Here is a 22,843-nt window from a genome sequence, read left to right as displayed (position 1 = left end):
CTGCCACACTGGGATTCCAGCGCCAACTTTGGGACAAGCTGGGTCATCAGAGATCACAAGAACCATGCCTTCAGGGTACATGTGTCGGGAGGGGACCTGCCGCAAATTGACAGATAAGTAGCCGTTTAATAATTGTGGCTCGGCAGGATTGTGGGCTCAAATGCAGCCACACCTCCCAATTCCTCCAGAAAAGTTAGAAATACAATTCTAAAAACTGAACGTCACACTTTTATCTTTCTATCCCTTTTTCTTTTGAGGTTTGTCTGTTTTAAGAGAAGATCTCACTCTGTGGACCAGGCTGGCCTCAAAGTCATGGCAAGCCTCCTGTCTCAGCCTTCCTAGTGCTGGAAGTACACACATAAGCTGCTATGCCCAATAATCTCATCATTTTTCAGTGTTGACAATAAGAATCGACAACATCTGAAGGCTAGCCCAGCCTCAGGTGTTCTCAGGAGACAACGAATCTTCTGAGTGGACACAGTTGTCATGCTGCAATACCCAGCGCCCTCCCACCCATTTCCCAGGAATGACGGACAAAACCAAGGATATGAAATCACGGTTAGAGTCTGGCAGTGGTGGCACACACCTTTAATCCCAGCACTCAGGAGGCAGAGGCAGGTGGATCTCTATGTGTTCGAGGCCAGCCTGGTCTACAAAGTTCCAGGACAGCCAGAGCTAAACAGTGAAACCCTGTCTTGAAAAACACAATTAGAGCCAGTTGTACAAATCATGTATTTCCCCATGAGACGGGCCCGCCTGTTCATAAGGAGTCATCTCCAGGTCTTCTGGCCAAGGCCCTGCCACACAGGCCTGGGACAGGGTGAATGGAAGATGGAAGGGACAGGTGTCCACTCTGGGAGAGCAAAGCAAAAACTGGACATAACATTGCATAGATGTTCCAATAGAAGGGAGCTTGAGGGAAATACTCGGGAAGACCTGGGGGGTGGGGGTGGGGGGAATCACTGTGTTCAGGGACAGCAGGCTTGGCAGGACAATGACTCCAGGAAATGGGGGGACCAGGACCCTGCTGGGGAGTATGGATTCCTGTTGGCATCTGGAACTCACAGAGAACTGGCCGGGATGTTTGCCCTTGCATGCTCACTTTGAAAAGTGGAAGAGTGTCCATGACCGTTTCTGGTGGGGATGAGGGTAGACCATGGCGGCAGGAGGCCCACTGAGGCAGGTGAGAGCAGGAACTAAGCTGTGGTCTAAAGGGAGGGACCAAGTCTGGCAGGAAAAAGCTGCACCAGAGGTTGCAATAGAGAGAGTGGAGGGACTCAGAGGCTGATGGACTGGGAGAGGGACAGAGAGGAGTTGGGGGCTGAAGGAACCTTCTTTTTTAGTGAGGGCAAAAGTTGATCTTTGAGGTAGCCTGGGGAGTGCTCCCTGGGGTAACTACCCACCCGCTTCTGGGGCCTCCATCTGGGCCTGGGACCAGGCTCCGGGTCCTCCCAGACCCTCTTTCCATTCCCCTGTTTCACTCAGCTACAAAGCACAGAAAGAGTCCCAAGGCAGCAAGGTGGGACCTGTACTCCAGAGGACTCTCGGGGTGGGTGCCACTCCTTCGAGGTGACAGGGGACGCGCAGTGGGCTTCCCTTGGCTGGCCTCCAGCCTTTCTCTGCCGTCGCCTCGGGGTGTCTCTGCCTCCCTGCGAGCGGGGAAGCAAGGAGGGGAGCGGGCGGCGGCCGCGCCAAGAAGCGCCGGGTCACGGCAGGCTGAGGCGCCCGCCGTCCCCGCCCTCCCCCTCGCTCGCCTTCGCCTCCTCCTCCCGCCTCCCTCGCCGGCTCGCTAGCTCGCTCCTTCGCTCTCCCCGCCTTCCCTCCGCGCTCCCCGCCCTCTCCTGCGCCTCGCCTCCTCCGCCCCGCGCCCTGCGGTGCTGCAGCTGCGGGCGGCTCCAGCTGCCCCCAGATGTGGGCTGGGCGGCGCGCGGGGAACTTTCGCGCCGGCTGCGAGTGCGGGGCACCGGCTGCGGTCGGGCTGCCATGGATCCGCCGGCGGGAGCCGCTCGCCGCCTGCTCTGCCCCGCTCTGCTGCTGCTGCTGCTGCTGCCGCCGCCGCCGCCACTCCTGCTGCTGCCGCCGCCACCCGCGAGCGCCCGGCTCGCCGCCGCTACCGAGCCCCCAGGTAAGTACCAGCCGCACCCCCAAGCCCCACGCCCCTCTGGCCACCCGATCCCGCCCCGTGCGCCCCGCCGCCCCCTCCTCAAGCATCGTCTGAGGCGACTTGGGCAAACTCCGCGCGCCGCGCCCGGGGCCAAGTTGGCCAACTTCGGGGCCCGGGCGGTCACGCAGGGGGCGCACCCCGGGTGCCTTGGGATGCAGGGAGCCTTGGAGCGCTCGCCGCTCCCGGGATGCAGAGTGTGGAGCTGGGGGGCCGGGAAAACCCCGCGGCAGAGCGCGCAGAACCAGCACCAGCGGGTCCGGGGGAACCAGGGCGAGGCGGCGCCCGGGGACGCTCGGGAGGAGCCGGTGCGGAGCGCGCCGCCTGCGGGCCCTGAGCATTGCTTGGGGAGCCCCGGAGGGGTTCCCCGGAGATCGGTGGGACCCTGCTCCACCCTTCCTGGGGCTTAGGCTCGCGGAGAGAGGGAGCTGGCAGTGGGCTGACCGGGAGCTGGACCGAGGACAGGCCGCCCGTGCGAGGGCGAGCCGAGTCTTGGTTGCTCCAGAGGCCAACAGTGAGGACACTTGGGCAGCGAGGACCGCTGAAGGGTCGAGGTTCATGAGCTGGGGATCAACGTGGAATCATTCCCGAGGAGCCCCGTGTCCTACCAAGGACGGTATAATTAAGGAGCGAGGGCACTCTGATGGGGTCGCCCTTTAGGGCAACTGCGAGGTGCCCGTGGAGCCTCAACTGGGAACCCGACTGGGGCAGCCTTTTAGCTGGCATGGTCTTCTTAGGAGGACGGCCCGGAGGCGACGTGGTTCCGGAGTGGTGGTCCTGTCAACGCCCCTTCCTGGAGGCTTCCTGGTGGAATGTCCCTTCTCTTCAACTGAGGCAAGGGCTGGGGGTGCCGGGCTCCGCGGTCAGGCTCTGAGGCTCCGAGGTCTCCGCCAGTCTAACGCCCCTTTCCGTTGCAGGCGGGCCCCCGGGGCACGGAGCCGAGCGCATCCTGGCGGTGCCGGTGCGCACTGACGCCCAGGGCCGCTTGGTGTCCCACGTGGTGTCTTCGGAGACCGCCCGGGCGGGGGTACGAGCCCGCAGAGCCGCCCCGGTCCAGACCTCAGGCTTGCCCGGAGGCGACGTGCAGGACCCTAGAGGCCGCCTCTTCTACAACCTCACGGTCTTCGGCCGAGACCTGCACCTGCGGCTGCGGCCCAACGCTCGCCTCGTGGCTCCGGGGGCCACCGTGGAGTGGCAGGGTGAGACCGGTGACACCCGGGTGGAGCCCCTGCTTGGGACCTGTCTCTACGTTGGAGACGTGGCTGGCTTAGCTAAAGCCTCCTCGGTGGCGCTCAGTAACTGTGATGGACTGGTGAGTACTCTCTACTAGGGCTCCTTTCTGTTCTGGCCCTTGCCTGGGCTTTGGAAACCCATTACTAGGAAGTCCCCTGAGAGGGCGACATAGCACGAGCCGAGGACCATCTTCTCCTCCCCAGTGCTCAGGAAGGCAGGCTCTCGCCTTGCTGCAGGGGTTGGCGGGAAGGCAAGATTTTTTTGATTGGTCAGAAAAGGGAGGACGATTTATAGGAACCCCACCTCCAGCCCTAATGCCTGTCTACTCCTGTCTGCTTCTTACATATAAGCATAAGTTGCCGTGTGTGTCTCTCAGCGTGTGTGTGTGTGTGTGTGTGTGTGTGTGTGTGTGTGTGTGTGTGTGTGTGTGTATGTGTGCGCGCACCCGCGCGAGTTTGCGCGTGTGTTTTGGAATGTACGCATGCTTCTTTCTGGCTACCTTTGTACATATCTGTGTGAACGTGTGAATATACGTTGTCGCTCAAGCCTGGAGGTATCTGTGGCTTTCACAAATGTGTCTCCGAGTGACTTTTGAGCACGTGTGTTGCGGAGCTTGTGATGGGCATGGATGCTGGCCGTTTCCTTGCATCTGTGTGTGCATATGACAGCCTGGGGAGCAGGTGGTGATGCGGAAATGCCCAGCTAGCCCTCTCTCCCTTGGCTGACCAGGAAATCAGTGATTTTGATGCCCGTGGCTTCCTGTTGAAGTATTGCTGGCTATTTGAAAAGTCAGCTTTCTCCCTCCAGTTTGAGCCACGGGGAGCGTTTGGTAATGAAGGTCCTAGTGCCCGCGGGCTGTTTGACTTTGGGGGGGGCAGTGCCTGATGGACAGGTAATGGTCCCTTTTGGAACTATCTAGGGCAACCAGTGTGACTAGAGTGCTGGGAAGCTCACCTGCCACTGGGTGTCCCCGAGGACCAGGGTTGCCACACAGGGATTCTTGGAGAAAGCTTGGATCAATGCTCAGGGCAGAGGCTGACATTGATGGTGCTGTCCTGCCACCCAGGGGCCTGGCACAGCAGAACCTATGGCAGTTTTCTGTTTTGGATTGAATGTGCAGTGGTCAGGCTGGCTGTGCTGGCCGGCCAGACATCTGAAGCCGCCCACCATGGTTTCTGTTCTAATTGCTGCCCAGGGTACTCCGGCTCTGGGCAAGTGGCCATGCTTCCAGTCCTGCCAGCCCTGAGCAACGCCTGTCCTCAGGGAGCCCAGGTTGGCCCTGCCATCTGCAGAGCCGGCAATTACACCCCAGCTCTACAACCACTGGAGTTCTTTTTATGGACACACAGGAAACATCACTTGTTGCTTCAGAAAAATCACTGCCTTTGGTCGGATTTACTTAGAGCCCGAGCACATTGCAAATGACTCTTAAGTGTCCTTGGAGAACTTGGGTTAATTTAGGGCAATTTTTCCTATTCTCTGTTGCCTGATTAGTCCCAGCCCCACAGGCAAATCACCTTTAAGGATGCCAGTGAGTTTCCTAAACATGAAAGGAGATCATTGCTGGGGACTTGGAACAAGGTGGTAGAGTTGGCAGGGATTGCCCCCCCCCCCCCGCCGCCCCCCGCCCACCCCGCGCTAATTAATTCCCACTAGAGCACCGGGAGGTGACACTGCATCATTCATTCATCCTCCCCATTCATTTGTTCAGGCAACACCTTTGGCCTTGTTTATCCTTTATACGAGTTAGAGATGGGGCAGGTCCTATGCCAGTGTAGGTGGAAGGGCACCTAGGTGCTATTTGATGGGGTCACAGACAGCTGGAGAACGTGCCGTTTGGCAAGTAGGTGGAGAGAGAAGTCATCCTGAAGATTCCAGGGGTGAACTGACCTGGGAAGGACATGCTGAGATGTCACAGGAATGGGACACCCACAGGCAGAGGTCAGCGCTGAAGCCTGAGTGGCTTCCAGTCAGTGAGGAACAACCCTGCCGAGGTGGGCCAGCATCGTTGGCTTTCCTTCTCTTTCTTCTCCTCTGTTTTATTTTTTGGTCTTCCTTCCTTCCTTTCCCATCTTCTCTTTTCTCATCCACTTTCCCTTCTTTTTCTGTACTTGCCTGTACTGGATTTGCTACCAAATAATTCCCTATCCCTTTAAGGTCCTCTGGGCTTCCATGATGGGCTGATTCACTGAGGACCTTGACCTTTCCGTCTGGTGTCTCCAGGTGTCACAGGGACTCTGGAGGGGAGGCGGCTTTATGCATATGGCTTACATATGACAAATCGAGGCTTTGAGAGGTGGAGTAACATGTCCTAGCCACACAGCCAGTGATGGTGAATGTCTAGCCTAGGAACTGTCTGGCCTCCTTTGCCACAGTGCCCCTAATTCAGGGGGTGGGAGCACGGCACTGCTGAGATGTAATAAAAGGGACAACTTGTACCCTGGCAAGCTTCAGTGGGCTGTAAGTGGATACCTGTATTTAATCCATCCAACAACCCGCTCCCTTCTCCACGAGGCCATACTCTTCCTTGATAACTGCCCTGATACACAAAGCAGGTGAGTCAGGCTGCCCTGGGAAGGCAGCTCCCCAGAAGTCTTCCTAAATACAGATTCAGCTTCAACACACCCAGAGTGGCACCAAAGAATCTGCATTTCTAGTAAGCAGCTCCCTGGCCCATGTTCTTTGCCTTTGGACCATCTGAGAAACAAGGGTCTGGAGTCCCATTTCTCCAAGAATGTTCTGTAGGGCGGTACCCTTGAGTTGCTCTGAACCAGTGGGGCTTAGGGGACAAGTCACAATGGGGAGGCAGCAGAGTCACCCTGGTGGTGGTGGGGGGGGGGGGAGAGAGAAGTTCTATAGTAAAGGAGTCTCACCAGTTCTGTTTCATCCAACATACTAGATGATGCACCCAGAACCCCTTTTCTTTGGAGAGTAAACAGTTAGCTCCCAAGCATGTGTGTGCAGAAACTGTGGTGTAGACAGACAGAAAGTGCTGGTGACAGCCGTCAAGCGGGCCCTGTGGCTGCTGTCCTGAAATACATGTTTGTGAATCTCCTTGCCTGTTGCTAAAGACACATGGGTATACTTTCCCGCTGAAAGGTGGAAGGCAGCAGTCACTGATGACTGTGGACATTGCTCTCCTAATCTGGTTAGCACCGTGGGACTCTAATTGAATCCACCCACTGCATCTATCAGTCCGGTCTCTTTCAGTTCCAAGTGACAGAGAATCCAAGTTAGTTTACCAGAAAGGGGAACTTATTAGCTCACATGGTGACAGATCTTCGGGCATGGCTCATTAGGACCTCTGCTGTCTTGTCCCTTTACTTCCTGGGGGCTGGCTCTGTGCTCAATTGGAGTCCCTCTGTTGTGAATCAAGGGTTCCCGGCAGCGCTGGGCTGTTTCCTTTTGTGAATGAACTCTGGCTAGTCTCAGGTAGGACGATCTTAATGGAGGTTTGCAGATTCCCACAGCACTGAGAGCAAGTAGCTCCATTCCCTGAAGCCACTTGAGATGGATGGCTCTGGCCAAAAATGAGGACCCTGGGCCAGCCAGGAGGCAGATTCTACTGGAGTTTGGTAAAGGCACACGATGTAGACTTGTGTCATAAGATAGGCCACACACTTATCCACAGATACATGATAGGTCCTTTGCTGGTCACTGGTTAGAAGCAGCTCATCATTATTTAACCGGGGGGTGGAGGGAGGTTGGTGATGGTAAAATTGGTCTTTTCACAGTGAATGAGGAAAAAATAACCTCCTGGGGAACATATATCATGTTGCTATGGAAGAATTTTCTAGTGTTTCTTGGGTTACACAGTAGGCAAACTAATTGATACCAGTTTTACACACTCAATAGAAAAGAAGCCTGCAGATATGAAAGGTAATGGTGGTGAATGACAGTTTGCTGTCCTACTATGCGCAAGGCTGCCGGCTAAGCAGTATGTCCCATTATCTCTTGTCTACAAATGAACAAACCAAGCCTCCGAAAGCTGAGACAGAGAGACAGACAGAGAGACAGAGAGAGACAGAGACAGAGAGACAGAGACAGAGAGACTGAGAGAGACAGAGACAGAGAGACAGAGACAGAGAGACTGAGAGACTGCTGGTTACAATCTTAAAAGCCAAAAACATTTCTAATCTTTCCCGTTTTGTTTCCCAGAGATCCCGAGTTAGCAGCATTGACCATTGTCTGTGTGTGAGGGCGAGAGCTGAGTGATGAGTTGACTGTCTGGTGCTCTGCTCTGAGCTGGAGCACCTCATGGGTGGGTGTCTTGACTCCTCACTGGAGAGTGGTCACAGTGGGGACTCCAGGAGGGTGGAGGTGACTCTTCCTTAAACTCCTTTCCATTCAGGAAGCCCTGGGAGACTTCTGTAGCCTGACATAGGCAGGGCCACTCATAACATCCTGCTGGCTGGGCTAGCCTGGTCTAATTCTGGGCCTTGAAGAAGGAAGTGTCCATCTTTTCCTAGGGCTCATTACAAGCTCCCTGGTCTGTCTGGCAGAGCCTCTGTAGTATAGCTAAGGTCTTGTGGCAACAAGGAAGTCTATGTTTTCTTTTTTCGGGGGGGGGGGTCGTTGACCATCTTTTCTTGGGGTTTCCTGTTGGGCTACCATCCTGGCCAGAGCTTTGAGATCCCTAAAAGCCACAAAGAAAAATGGTGTTTCCCCAAATGATGCTGCATGGGACCTGCTGTCTTCAAGGTCACATGCTGCACTCAGTCAGCTCAAGTGCTAGGCTGGAGAAGCTTCTAGCACTGTGGGCTGGAGACAGGGCTGCTCCTCATGGGGGAGGGGTCCTCTTACTTCCCACCCTGCCTTGGCACTGCCTGGATAGCAGTGAGTCCATAGCAGGGGACCAAAGAGGTACCCCAGTTTCTGGAATTCTCAGGTCAGTGTAGAGGCCTCTACTGTGAGTGATCTACCTAGCTACCTAGGGTGGCTTCTGCCTCTTCTCTTGTCTAAGACGTGTTGAGCTCAAATGATGGAAAAGCGGCTTACATTGGATGGAATGAACAAGAGATAGTATGAGTCTGGTTATTTGAAGGTTCTGAGGAGTGCTGGCTTCAGGCCTGGCTGGATTCAGGGCCTCAGATGGTTCAGTCTCTCGGCTCCTCTACTCTTGGTATCCGTTTTGGGAGGCTTTCCTCCCCTCATCCCTCCTGAGGAAGCCATCAGCAGCTCCAGGCTCCTCTTGAAACCAACCAGTATGATGTGGGACTAGCAGGTATCTCCTGCTCCGGTCCAGGGTGACAAGATGGAAGACTTAGGAACTGTTCTACCCATGAACACAGGTCTCCCCTCTTCTCCACACCTCCCACTGGGGCAGGAATCACAGGATTACTAGAGACTTCCAAACCTCATCCCAGTCCTTTGTGGCAGGCTGATGCAAGCTGCCCCCCTTCCCCCAGCAACCCTTCCTCCACCCAGCAGCCAGGGCAGTTTTTACAAACCACACACCAAATCTGTCACTCGTTTACTCTGTGTTGCTCTTGAAACAAAGCAAAACAAAACAAAGCAATCCTAACCCATGGGCCTGATATTCAAGGCCCCTCCCTCCTAGACATGGCTTAAGTGAATTCCGGCCCCATGTGTCACTCTGTTGCCACTCTGGCTCATTGTTCCTCCTGCACGGGGTACTCAGGACCTTTGCACAGGCTGTGCCCTCTCTGGGGCCATCCTCACTCCCACTCCATTTACTTGCTTTGCCCTGCAGGCTTTAGCTGAATGGCCCTTTGTCCTGGGAGCTGCCCTGGACACACACATGTCATGTCACACTTTGTGCTTCTTGGCAACTTGCAGTATTAGTGTTCCTGGCTGTGCCTACAGGGTTCAGCTCTAGACTGGGTGAGGTCAGCTGGGAGCTGGGAAGTGACATGCCCAGGAAGTGGGATCTGGAAGCCCCAGGCAGGGAAAAGCATGACACTTTTCCCCAGAGACCCCGAGCCCCCAGGGCTCCCATTTAGTCCACTCTGCTATCAACCACCCGGTGTCTACCTTCAGGACGCGAGCCTCTGAATGGTGGGAGCTCTGCCACTTCACCCCTGGGAAAGCATTTGTGTCTGCGCCTAGTTTTGAATGGCTTTCTGTCTCTGCAAATCTGATTTCATACCTTCTGGTTTAAATCAAGTCAGACAAGGAGAGGAAGCAGCTCCTAGGTAGCTATGGGAAAGGTTGAGTCAATACCTTGGGACATGGGCTCAGGGAACTACTCAGCTCTGCTGGCGTCTCCCCTTTGGAGTTCTTTAAAGAAGGGCGTAGTGGGACCAGCCTGGCTCTTCATGAAGACTACTGAGGCCAGTCACTGTGAGCCTGAGCCCAGGGAGACTGGCTCCTCAGGCCATCCTAGGTCATGCTCCTTGCCATTACTCTGTGTCCAGGTGTTGGTGACTGAAGGCTTCTGCTACTCATTCAGAAGGTACCTCCTACCCACAGCTGTCCCTGTCCCCCATGTTCTTAGCCACTGATGAGTGATGGAGAGTGGAAAAGGTTAAGTCTTCACTCAGGCCTGCTGTGAGTGGTACAAGTGTCGTGACTGCCAGGGACTCATCTGTTTTGAGTCTCCCAGACATGTGAGGGCCTGGCCCAGCACTGAGGCTGACTTTGCTATGCAGTGGCCTGAACCATGGCTTAGAGCATCTCACTCTGGTCTTTGAAAATCTGTAGGGATGGGTATATGTGGAGCCCCTTCTGGGAACCTGTGTGTATATGAGTGTGTGTACCTAGCCATGGAGGCTATATGTGTGTATGTATGTATGTATGTATGCATGCATGTCTTACATGTAGGTGCATGCACACACAGATGTGAGATTGCATGTAAGTTTTTGTGTGAATGTGCGTATAGTTACATGTGTGCATTCAAGTGTGTGTGTGCATATGGGCGCTTGTGTGTGTTCTTAGCAGAGATTTCCTGCTGGAGTAGGTCCTCAGGTGGGGTGGAGGTAGCGGGGAGAGGAAGACTCCAGCACCTTGAATTTCAGTGTTACCTTATACCACCCCTTCCTCCACTGGCAGGTGCTGTGGAATGAGAAGGCCCAGGTAGGAGCCTCTCACTCTGCTGCCTATGTTTTATATTAAATGTCAGCTGTCCACTGGTTCTGCTGCGCTGCCATTAATATGGAGAAGTTATTACTGAGCCTGGAGCTGGCTCCTTGGGCTCATCCATGAATTTCAATTACACTGCACATTGACTTCAGGGTGGGTGAGTGGGGCACACAGTTTTCTACTTGCTGGCAAAGGAAACTCCAGCATCAAGGACCATGAGTATTGTACTGCCAAGAGGCCAGGGAGGTTTTGCCTGCTCCAACACCCCCAGCCTAGGTGTTTTGCTAGTTAGCTCAGAAGTATATGGGTTCAGTGTGTAGCTACAGGATCAACTGTGCTCAGCCAAACTGTGCAGCCTGGGAGAGGCTACAACACTGTGAAATTTAGTTGATCACTAAATTTGCAAAATGGGACTCCATCAATGCCTGCCTCACTGGGTGTTGGAAGACGAGTGCACTGTAATCATGTAGCCCAGGCTCAAGGTTCAGGGGTTGTTCATGTCTTTGAGTCTCACTGTGTAGCACTATCGAGACTAGAACATGTTGTGAATATCAGGCAAGTCTCAAACTTGCTGCAATCCTCTCAGGCGCTGGGATTACTAGAGCCCGCCACTATACCCAGCTGCAATGAGGTGCCTTAATCATGCTCTACCCATGAGTTCTCACAGTCCCTGTTGATGCAATTGCTGTCCTCATCATGGTGAACGGAGCATTTCTCCTGCCTTGAGCCTTTTGGCATGAGTCATGGCGAGCAACTATAGTCTGGCTTCATCCACTTCTGAGTGTCTTTCTCTTGGAGAAAGTATGGGTGGTGTTATAACCATCAATATTCACCTCGCCAATGACAGGGGTATATATTCTGCTGATGCTGAACCTTTTTGCATGCATCCTTTTTGCCATCACAGTGTGTGACTTTCTGAAGACACTTTGAGTGGCAAGGGGTCTCAAGAGAGAAAAGTGTTAACCCCACAGGTACCCAAAGTGATAGCAATGCTATCATCTATGGTGACCCACTGGTTTTATCATGACTTTGGAGGTAGTATATGTGAAAAATGTGCCTTAAAAACATGTCTGCTTATAGTTCTACAAATGTGGTTTGATTTTGGTGATGGTGACGATGGTTGTGATGATGATGACAGTAGTAATAATGATAGTGGTACTGGTGGTGATGGAGATGATGTCGGTGGAGTGATAGTGATGATGGTGGTGGTGAGATGGGGGATGATAGTGATGATGAAAATTTTGATGGTAGTGATTGGGATGATGGTGATGGTGCTGACAGAGATGTGGGGTTGGGGATGATGATGATGATGATGATGATAATGATGGATGTTATGGGCTGATAGAAATGGAGCTGTTGGAGTTATGGGGGTGATGGTAATGATGGTAACGATGGGGCTAGGTCTGACAGTGTTAATGATATTGGTGGTAGTGATAGGGATTGATGGGGATGGAGATGATGGTAGGGATGGTAGTGATGAACATTATGGTGGTAATGGAGAAGCAACTAACGATGCCAAGGTCCTGAGAGTTGACATACAGATTTCACACAGAGGACATGCAGGGCAGCAGCAGGGGCTAGACTCTTTCCACTAGAGGGGCCACCTCTAGACAGATCTACAAACAGGACATTGGAAGATTCATCTTTGAACTTGGGCACTTCTTTTTTGAAAGCAGATCGTAGGGAAAATAGGTGTATTGATATTTTATGTAAGGTTGTTCAGGTCTCCATAGTGGCCAGCGTGATTGGCACAGAGCTTCTGGAGGCAGAATAGAAGGAGCTGGGAACACATGGCATTTGTAGATAGCTGTGTACCATTTGAGGTAAGGATCTGTTCCAAGAACGGTCTCATCAGGTGATTTTGTTGTGCCAATATCATATGCTAAGCTGGTTATGACACTACTAGGCTATAGAATCTTATAGGGTCACTGATGTGTATATAGTCTGTCATTGACCAAAGTAGCACTGCATGGTGTGTGACACATATTGTATGTGTATACGACGGCATGTGTGCACGTGAAGGGCAGAGATTGATGTCAGGTGTCTTCCTCAGTAGCCCTCCATCTGAATTTCTGAGACAGGGTCTCTCACAGAACCTGGAGCTTGTCACTCACTGCTGCAGCCACACTGGTTGTTGGCCAGAGAGCCCCAGAGATCCACTTGTCTTCTCTTTCCCAATGCTGGCCTCACAGGTGCGTGCTACCCACCTGGCTTTTTAAACATGGCTACTGGGGGTCCAAACTCAGGTTCTCATGCTTGTGGGGCAAGCACTTTACCAACTGCACCATCTCACCAGCTCCTTTATGTATTGTTTTTTAATAGACTTCGCCACACACACCAGTTGATTATAAAGAAAACCTCAAGTTAAGCAATTCCACAGATGAACTCCATTTTTCTTTTCTGGCTGTCTGTTCTTGTAACAATACCAAGCAGTGCTCATTATTAGAGTTTCAAATATCTAAGGGTTATAGTGCTTGGATGCTGCACTCACTGTCCAGTACAATAGCTACAGGCCACATGAGGTTTCTGAACATTTGAAATGTCACTGGTCTGCACTGAGAGGCATTCTGCATGTAAAATACAATACACACTGGGTTTCCAAGACTTAGCACTTCTTCTATCCCCACAAAAGGAAACTATTTCACAGATTTTCATTGTGTGTGTGTGTGTGTGGGGGGGGGGGGGTGTTGAGAGTTGAATCCGGGACTTTGTGTGTGCCGGACAAATACTCTGCTGTTGATTTATATCCGTTCCTCCCAGATAGACTGAAAGTATGGATTATCATTTCAGATAATAATGTTTGAATATACTAGATTAAACAAAATCTATTCTAGAAATTAATTTCATTTGTATTTTTTTTTCCTTTTGAAAATGTGGGGGCCTAGCAGAGACAGCTCAGTCAGCCAAGTGCTTGCCCTGATGAGGACCTGAGTTCGAAAGACCAGCTGGAAAGCCAGACTCAGAGAAACATGCCATACCCAGAGCCAGGAGGATCCTTGGGGCTTGCTGGGTAGTCAGAATACCTAAATTGGTGAGCTCCAGGCTCATTGAGAGACACTGTTTAAAAAAAAAAGGGGGTGGGCTATTACAGATGATGCCTGGCATTGGTCTCTGGCCTCTACATACATGTTGGCTTCTACACACACATGCACTGGCACACACACACACACACACACACACAGCCATGAAGCTAATTGTTTGGCCCCGTTCAGGAACATGTGGCTGGGTTCTTCGTCTTGGCTGGTCACATCTGTTTATTCTTTCCAGTGAATTTTAGAATTGTTTTGTCAGGTTCAACAATCCCTTGTGAATTTGATTGACATTAAATTAAACTTAAAAACTAATTAAAGGAGGAATTGACATAATCCATCATATTTGCTGGGAACACAATGTGTCCTCCAATTCGTGCAATTCTGTCTCCATGCTGCTCAGTAAAGTGTCGTACATTTTTGCATAGAGTTCATCCATTTTTTAAAAAAAAAAATCAGGGTTATTTCAAGGATTTTTGTTTTCTTTCAGCCCTTGCGAATTGAATTTTTCCCCTTGGTTATTGCTTTTTATGTAATTATCTTTCATCAAGCAGTTTGATGCATTAATTCGAACTGATCTCTGTGGAATCCCTCAGGTTTCTAGGTACACAGTGGTACTGCCTGGAAACAGTGATTGTAGACTCTCATTTCCATTCCGCACTGTCTAGAAACTTCGGTGACGTTGAGCAGTGGGTTGGCGTACCCTCCTTTGCGCCTGACTATTGGGAACGCCCCTGGCAGTTCTCTGCTCAGTGTGCGGCTTGCTTGAGGATTAAGATGGATTTCATGCGAAGGCAATATCCTCTGAATTCCAGTTTGCTAATCAGTAAAGGAGCAGAAATTGAGATAAAATGTCTGAACACACTGCCCCCCCCCCCCCCCCAGTGAGTGATGCTGCAGCTCTGAGTTGGGGGTGGGCAGTCTCAGCCTGGGGGTTTGGGCCAGTTCACAGTTGTCTACTCTGCTGGCTCAGAATTTCAAGCCAGTCTCCACTGACAGCAGTCGAACCCACTCCCAGGAAACCTTTGCGGGGAGTTGGGGGTTACTTTTCCAAGGCGGGTGGAGTATGCGTCTCCCAGCGTTGTGGCTTGATAGGATAGAGCCATGTCTTGATTTGGGGGCCTCCTCCACCCCCAGTGGCATGTCTAGCCTCCTCTTGGGAGCAACCCCTCTCAGCCCTCCATACAGAAGCCTGCAGCCGGTGAAGCCTCTGCCCTCCCAGGCCACAGGTACCTTTCATCTCTCACAACCTTCCAGAACAGATTCCCCGCCCCCCCCCAAAAGACCGTTCCCTGGTGCTGGAAATCTGTGGACAGTCCTGCAGAGAATAAAATTGTTTTCCCACTGTGGGGTCTGCCTGTCTGCTCATGACTGGTATGGAATTGAGGAGGTTTTGAACAATACCTTATCTAGGCTGCACACTGAGGTTCTGGGATCTGTATTTGTCACATGCCTCACAGGAGAGACTTATGGGTACTCCTCAACCCAAGGGAAGGCAATGGGTTGGAGGTCTGGAGGGACCCAGGGTGGGATCTTGGCTTCCATTTCTCCATTTTTGAGGCTGCCTGACCCTAAGGTTTCAGACATTTGAATACTTGGTTCCCAGTTGGTGGCACTGTTTGGGCAGGTTTTGGAGGTGTGGCCTGCCTGGAGGAAGCATATCACCAGAGGCAGGATTTGAGGTTTCGAAGCCTATCACCATTCCCAGGACACACTCTCTGCTTTGTGTTTGTGGTTCAAGATGTGAGCCCTCAGCTTCCTGCCCTGGCCACCATACCTTCACCTCACCATCTTGAACTCTAACCCTCCGGAACTGTAAGCCCCAACAAGCTCGACGACCAGTTATCTTGGTCATCGTGTGTTATCACAGCAATATAGGGGTAATGAACACACCTCCTCCTGCCCTTGAGGAGCAAGGGGGAGCAAGGCTAGCTGGCCTCATTGAGATTGTCAACAGGCAAATCACAGGTGTGGATTGGGAGGAAAGGAGATGATGTCTTAGAGAGGCACTGGGGTCTCGTACCTGGAAATTCTGAGCTCTGCCAAGGGAGGCGTCTTCAGTGACATGGCTGTCTCCCAGGCTGTGTGCACTTGGGAGGGGCTAACAGGTAGGTGGACAGCAGGTAGGGCAGTGACTGGTGCTTGGTTCTGGGTACTGAGTACTGACTCTAGAGCACTAACTGGGACTGTGGTGTAGTCCTCCTCTGTGCCTGCCAGGGCCCTAGCCCTGGGAGACTTCCTCCCTTCTCTGCACCCAGGAGTAGTCTGAACTTAATGGCTATGAGCAGAAGTCTGGATCTCAAGGCGGCATGGATCTGTCCCAGGCTGTGCTTGTGAGAGAAAGCACACACATTTGTTCTTTATCCTGTTCCTGACTCAGAACTCTGTAATTTCCGGAGTGATAAGGGGCGGTGGGAACATCTTTTATTATAATTATTCTAGGCCTGGACTTAGTGCCCTGGGTTTTCACAGGACAGCTTCTGAGAATCTTGGAACCAGCAGAGGGATAAGACTGTCTTTCGTATGTTAATGAGATGTCTGGTGACTGACCCCCTCACATAGCTTCAGATCTAGGGAGCTGGTTGAGACAGCGTCCAGGATGGGATTGGAGGGTTGTCTCCTTTAGCTTCACTGCTATGCACTATGAATTCCTTGTGGGGCTCCCCGAGCTTCTGGGCTGTGAAGGTGTTGGGGGAGTGTGCGTGGATGGAAGCTTCTCTCCCCTTCCAACATCTGGCTGGGCAACCATAAGTGAAGTACTTTCCCGCGTCCTGTGAACCTTTCTAGCAACCCAATAATGTGGCTTGTCCCAGGAAGTCCTGGGTTATAACAGCTGGTTCTGTGTGGAGTTCTGTAACCCCCTCTCCCCCACAGACCCCACTAGCATCCGAAAGCACCAGAACCTGATCAGAGTCCCTTGAGTGGGTCAGCTCTGTCCTGACCAGAAGTGCGCGACACCCAGAGATTTGGAGTATCCATAGGGACAGGGAGACCACCACGCACTGGGTGTCAGAAGTGTTGTGAGCAAAAACAGATCCTGGAAGAGCCACTCACAGCCTGGGGCTGTGATAGAGGGAGGGTGGTCCCAGGGCAGCCCCAGATGTAACAGCACAAACCAAGAGCTCTCCCTCCATCTCTCCCTCCTACTCTCCCTCCTCCCCTCCTCTCTCTGTGGACATGAGGGGAGGGGAGCTGGGGAGGGCTGGGTCTAGCTCTCCTCCTTTTCCTCCCTTTCTTCCTCCCTTCTTTTGCTCTCTTCCTGGTCCCCTCTCCCTCCCCTCTTATTCCTTCTGCTCTTCCCTCTCTCCCCCTCCAGCTCATTTCCCCTTTCCTCCTTCCCCACCCTCATCCCTGCTTTCTCTCTCCCTTTCTCTGCCTTCCTCCCCCCCATCCCTCCTTCCCTAGATTCCTTCATCACCAGGACTGGGGACGGGACACCCTTGGCAGGTGGGGGCCCTCCGTCACAGGCCACTCACTCCTGCCCGAGTCTGTACCTACACTTTCTTGTATACACGTCAGCTCCAGGAGCCCCATCCTCTTATCTTGGCCCCCAGTGCTCATGGGTACTGTAAGAAGTCATCGCCACGTGCTGAGAGGAAGTCGGGTTGGGAAAAGAGGAGCGACCCACCCAGAATCACAAAGCCAGGGTGCTTCCTCTACAACCAGAACTTGAGGCAGAACTTTGTCCTCCTTGGTGGTACACATCACCACACACACACACACACACACACACACACACACACACACGAGCAAGGTTAATTCTTGTCCAGGTGCAGTGGATGGTGTTTGCAACTGGACACAAACCTAGACATATCTGGGAAGAGGGAACCTTAACTGAGAAAATGCCTCCATCAGATTGGCCTGTAGGCAAGTCTGTGGGGGCGTTTCCTTGAGCCTTGATTGATGTAGGAAGGCATAACTGGTGAGCTACATCTTGAGTGCCATCCCTGGGCAGGTAGTCCTGGGTACAGAAGAGAGCAAACTGAGTAAACTGGGCAAGGAGCAAGCTCGTAAGCAGCTCTCCTCCATGGCTTCTCTTTTACCTCAGAGAGGATGGTGTGGCTCTGGGGCATTATCTTTTCCGTGGGAGCTGGCTGGGGACAGCAGGCCCTCAAGACTGGTGAGTCTTCATTTGGAAGAAACACCTGGCATCTATCTCCCATCAAGGTCACCAGAGTTGTTGTGTTTTTCTCTCTGAGGAGTGTCTACGAGAGCCAAAGCTAGTGGTAGTCCCAGGGGGCTTCTGGCTCTACTTGGGGGTAGCCTGGGCCTGATTTGTGATCTCTGGTGGCTAAAACGGACACACCAGGATTGAGCACAGCCAAGGCTTGGCAGAGGTGGGCAGCTGCTTGCTCCTCCTTCATGTTGGACTTTACTGATGGGGCCCTGGCCTCACAGCCTTCTTTTAGGTCTTTTTCTGGGATCCTGTGGACCTGCAGAGGTTGCTGAGGCTGGGCTAGCCTGGGACTTTTGGCCCTGGGTACAGCATTTGGCTGATAGTGTGGGCTAGGAAGGCCTTGTTATTGATGAGCCTGCTGTTTCTGTGAGACCAGTGGTTGCTGTCTTGTGTCTTCCCTCTTCTGAAGCCCATGGACCTTCCTTAGCACCGATCCTTTGCTGACTTGATTTGTGGATTTGTATTTATGGCATTTCCCTTGCAGCTTCCGTTGTGTGTGGCCTGTTCCACTGGTTTTTCCTACTTATTCCCTCTGTTGTCTTGGTGTGGGAATCACCAGTCCTTCCCAGATCTGTCCCCTTGTTGTCTTGGTGTGGGAATCACCAGTCCTTCCCAGATCTGTCCCCTTGTTGTCTTGGTGTGGGAGTGAGTGACCTGCCATTCACACATCAGTTCCAGGCTTGCTCTTCTACATCCCCTTTTCTTTCTTCTTTATTTAAAAGCTGTCTTATTTTTAATTATGTGCATGTGTGTCTGTGTACACGAGTGCAGTGTCCGCAGAGGCCAAGGGTCAGATCTCCTTGGAGTTGCAGGCAGTCATGAGCTACCTAACACGGGTCCTTAGCAAGAATAGTATATGCTCTTAACCTTGGAGCTATCTCTCCGGAGTCCACCCTTCCTCTTCTTCTTCCTTTTCTTCTTTGAGACACCTCACATAGCCCAGGCTGGCCTTGAACTCCCTATGTAGCTGAAGCTAGCTTTGAACTCCTGATCTTCCTGTCACTGCCTTCCAAGAGCTGGTGCGTACCACCGTGCCTAAGTTTCCATTTAATTTCTTTAAATATTTAACTCCTTTAATTCAAATGAAGTGTGTTTCATGGACTGTATTTGAGTTGGCCTCAGGCAGTCACTTTTTTTTTTTTTTAAATTTTCTGATTTGCCAATTTTGCTATCTAAGCATCATTCACTGACCAATGATTTGGGATGGGTACTCCATCATCCATGAGGTGTGAGGAGGTGATTGGCTTATTTCTGGTCTCACTTTTATACAGTAGTTCTGGGCTTTTAAAATTACCATTGCTTAAAGATGTATTCAAATGCCCCAAAGGGCAAATGTCACCATCGGGACTTAAAAGTTGTTGTGGCTGTTTTTGCCTGGTCTCCAAATGGATTTTGAGTTTATTTTCTCATGACCTTACACAATAAACTGAGTAGACCTTGGTTTGGGGCACTAATGCACTGCAAGGGTTGTACCCAGCATGCAATGGGGCCTTAGCAAATGTCTTCGAATGAGCCAGTGATGTGTTCATGGTATTTAATTGTCTAAGGGAAATAAGAACATTAACTCAAGTATCTCTCACTGCCTCCCAGTGGATTTATGGGAAAGAGTTTTAGAATTTTATTGGCATTGAATAAGGATCTTTTCCATTGTGTTTTATAGCAGCTTATTATAGATATTTAAGAACACTTTGGATTTATGATTCACATGTGACCCTTTGCTCTGAACATGTGGGACCTGCTTGTTCCAGATTAATGACACTCTCCATTTAGACATCTTCATTCCCAATAAGCAGAGCTCAAAATGATCTGTAAGCACAGAGGTTACGTGCATTGTGGAACTGCAGCTCGACACTCTACAACCACAGCTGAGGAGGAGACTCCAGGACCCCGTAATTGCCGTTCTTATGATGAGGCTCTCCACAATCCCACTTTGCCTTTCATCATCTGTACCCAGTGACTTTTCTCTTCCCCTTGTGTTCCAGCCAAACAGTCCTCTCTTATTATAAAGACACAGACATGAAACAGAATCATGACAAGGAAAAAAAAAACCTTCAAAATAAATCCCTTCCTTGGCCGTTTCTCATGTTTGCGTTCCTAGATCTGCAAGTAACTGCATTTATTTCACTTCTGGATATTTTCAGGAACTTCTCCGTGTTGTTTTCATTTTGGAGTTGGGAGTGTTTTTTTTTGAGGGGGGGGCAAGTATGCAGTCATCTGCAAATCATAATATTTTGGTCTCTTCTTTTTCAATATTTATTCATTTCATGTCTTATTACATGGGAGTATAGAAGGAACGACTGTCATTTGGCATGAGAACTTCAGCCATGGTCTCAGCACGTCCAGCTCAACATGTAAGGGAATTACTACATGGGCCCTGTTTCTTTTCCAGTGAATGCTGCTGCTGGTGGACCTCAGTGGGCAAATGCTGGCCCAGCATGGAACACCTGTGTTCACTTAGCCACTGGCCAGAACTTTTCATCCATTGATCTGTTGTACCAAGAAAACCTACAGACACAGGACCTGTCTATGCAGTCAGTGGTTTTGTGAGGTACAAACAGCAGTGGCTAATCTGGCTTTTAGGTCAGGCGCCCACATGTCACCCTGTCCTTTAGCCCCATGTGGCTGCGGAGCAGTGTGCCTGGGCATGCTGCTTTTGACAGACTGCCACGAGTTCCCGGTAGGCATCAGTTTGGTGAGGCACTCTTAGGAAAAACCTGGTCAGCAGATACAGTGGTATGTCCTGGACAACGTGGGATGAATGTGGACCTAGGAGCCCCGATGGAGTCCCTCCCTTGCTTCATACTGAGGATGGAATTCTCTGAACTCTAGGGGTCCCATCATGCAGGGCAGAGTTTGTGAACTGGAACCGATGGGCTCTGTGCTGTGACCACCCACCAATGAGTTTTGTTCAGCCATCTCAGTCTTTGACACGTTGCTAGTGAAGTTCCAGATCTCTATTGTCTTGAGAATCTGGGAGATCTGCTAGGCTTGTGTTCCTGGGGCTGGAAATGGCAGAGCTGGAGTCCCCCAGAAGGGCCCAGTGGCTCCTGGTACCTCATCGCTACTTATCATCATGCCGCCCACCTCTGCGTCCGTTCCCTGCTCAGCCCCTGGGTAAGCCCCCGAGATTCTTCTCTTACATTGAGATAGGTACCTTTTAGAGCTGTGGTGTCTCACTTCCCGCTCCCTCCTTCCTGCCCAAGATTTCAGTTTATGGATTGTCAGCTCCTGTAAGCCTCTGTGCACGGATGTCAGCCTTGGGCCTGCGGCACTGCGTATGTATGCTCGATTCTGGCTCCTTCCCTCTCTGGTGGACATGCCTATTTGTCATCTATGAAAGGTAAAAGTTGAGCACAAACTGCTGTGGTGGGTTAAGATGAAAATTCAGTGAGGTAAGGCCCATAGCTAGCGCTCAGTAGCCAACAGCCTTTGTCACCGCAAGGTAATATTTTCCTTGCGGCGCTTGGAGCGGGAACAGAGTGTGAAACTGGCTGGAAGCATACAGAATGCAGCAAGGATATTAATCACTCTGGAGGGCTTTATGGGAGGGGCTTGGGTTGAGTGTGGGTTGAGGAGGCAGGACCGGGGGAGGGGCGCCAGTCAGGAGAGGATGCTGTCCCTGCCCCAGACCATAATCGGCCTGGGACTCACTGCCAGATGAGGCCATGACTCTTTTGAAATGGAATTCCTGGGTCAGAATAAGGAAAACAGATGTTTACGGGAAGACGCCAAGGGCGGCTGACATCACCCAGGGCCCCCTGGACGCGGAAAGAGGCCGGGGTCCTCCATCCCTCCCTGCCAAGGAGCATTCCTGGGGCAGACGCCAGAGTTGGGGGTGGACATGCACGCAGATGCAGGCGCCACACGCCACCTCCCCACCTGAACACAATTAGTCAAGATGTGGAAACGATTTCCATTTTGGAAGGAGAGAAGAGGGGCTGGCCAACAGACTCCTCGGTGTGGATTGGTCCTTTGCAGGATTGCAGGAGTGGTTTTTGTGGCTGGGGAGCTGTCTAGAGTGCCTGGCCAGGGATGGAGATGACCGTGTCCCTCTCCCTCCCACGGACACAGTACATCCTTTAATTTCTACTTTGGGGGTGGGTCTGGAGGACGGCTTGCTTCCGTCCTTTCTACTACTTCTCCGCAGCTCATCCTTCACCGAAAGCTGTCCGCAGGCCCAGATTCCTGGGACAGCAAGTGACAGGAAATTTAGTGCAATCGGCTCAGGCCAAAGGCCTGTGTTACTTACTCTTGTATCACTCCTCCTTCCCCCTCTGTGGCCTGCCTCAACAGTTCACCTGTGTCACCTGACACCAACCGGAGCAGAGAGGCTTGCCTTTTCCCGGAGGTTGCAGTTAGAGTCTAAGGCTGGTTCTCATTGGTTCAGTTTGTGGCTGAGGAAGGGAGCCAAGCTTTGATTGGTCAGACACGGTCACATGACTGCTCCAGGGACGCTGAGGCAGGAAGGCTCCTAGAACCGTAAAACTGCTGATGAGGGTGTGTGTGTGTGTGTGTGTGTGTGTGTGTGTGTGTGTGTGTGTGTGTGTGTGTGTGTGTGTGTGTGTGTGTGTGTGTGTGTGTGTGTGTGTGTGTGTGTGTGTGTGTGTGTGTGTGTGTGTGTTGAGGGTATGTGGTGTGTGTGTGTGTGTTGTTCCCTCCCACTCTGGACCCTCCTATCTCTGCTTCCCCAGCGCTGAGATTGCAGCGCACCCCATCACCACTTCTTTCACCTAGGTTTTGGGGAATTGAACTCCGGTCCTCATGCTTGCAAGTCAAGCACTTTATCAGTCGAGCCACCTTAGACCTGCGTTTCCATGTAACAGTGCATCAAGTGCTCCAGGAAGTCAAGTGACTGACCTAGACCATCTCGGTTTGTGTGAAGTCTGAAGGCTCCCCTAAAGATACGTTTCTCACAATGTGTCCTGTGACTGAGCACGCATCACTGTCTTTTAAGTTGTACTGAGCAGGAAACATAGTTAGGTCGCATCGCAACAGGTGGCCAGAGGCAGCGATGCACAGCGGTGGTTGTGGCTGCACTGGGCACGCGTGCTCCTGGCTGCCAGGACTGGCAGTTTCCAGCCTCTTCTCCCAGCTTGGTTAAGAGTTCTCCAGGAAGCTTCCCGAGCCAGGAGTAGAGTCTGGTCCCTCTAGACCGTGATGGGTGCTGTGGCCTGTGACAGGACCCAGTGTCCAGGTGAAGAT

General features: G+C 51.9%; 1 protein-coding gene across 1 annotated transcript in view; it reads left to right on the top strand.

The window, feature by feature from the left end:
• The first annotated feature begins 646 nt into the window (after positions 1 to 646).
• Adamts2 (ADAM metallopeptidase with thrombospondin type 1 motif 2) overlaps positions 647 to 22,843 on the top strand; it is a 210,082-nt gene continuing 187,885 nt past the window's right edge. The window contains exons 1-2 of the mRNA XM_052758023.1: positions 647 to 2,125; positions 3,079 to 3,473. Of these exons, the coding sequence (XP_052613983.1) occupies positions 1,984 to 2,125; positions 3,079 to 3,473 (537 nt within the window). The 5' untranslated portion in view covers positions 647 to 1,983. The remainder of the gene's footprint in view (positions 2,126 to 3,078; positions 3,474 to 22,843) is intronic.

Source organism: Peromyscus californicus, unplaced genomic scaffold, assembly GCF_007827085.1.
Source record: "Peromyscus californicus insignis strain IS unplaced genomic scaffold, ASM782708v3 Scaffold_3__1_contigs__length_106647218, whole genome shotgun sequence".
NCBI classification, from domain to species: domain Eukaryota; kingdom Metazoa; phylum Chordata; class Mammalia; order Rodentia; family Cricetidae; genus Peromyscus; species Peromyscus californicus.
This window is presented reverse-complemented; position numbering and strand designations above follow the sequence as displayed.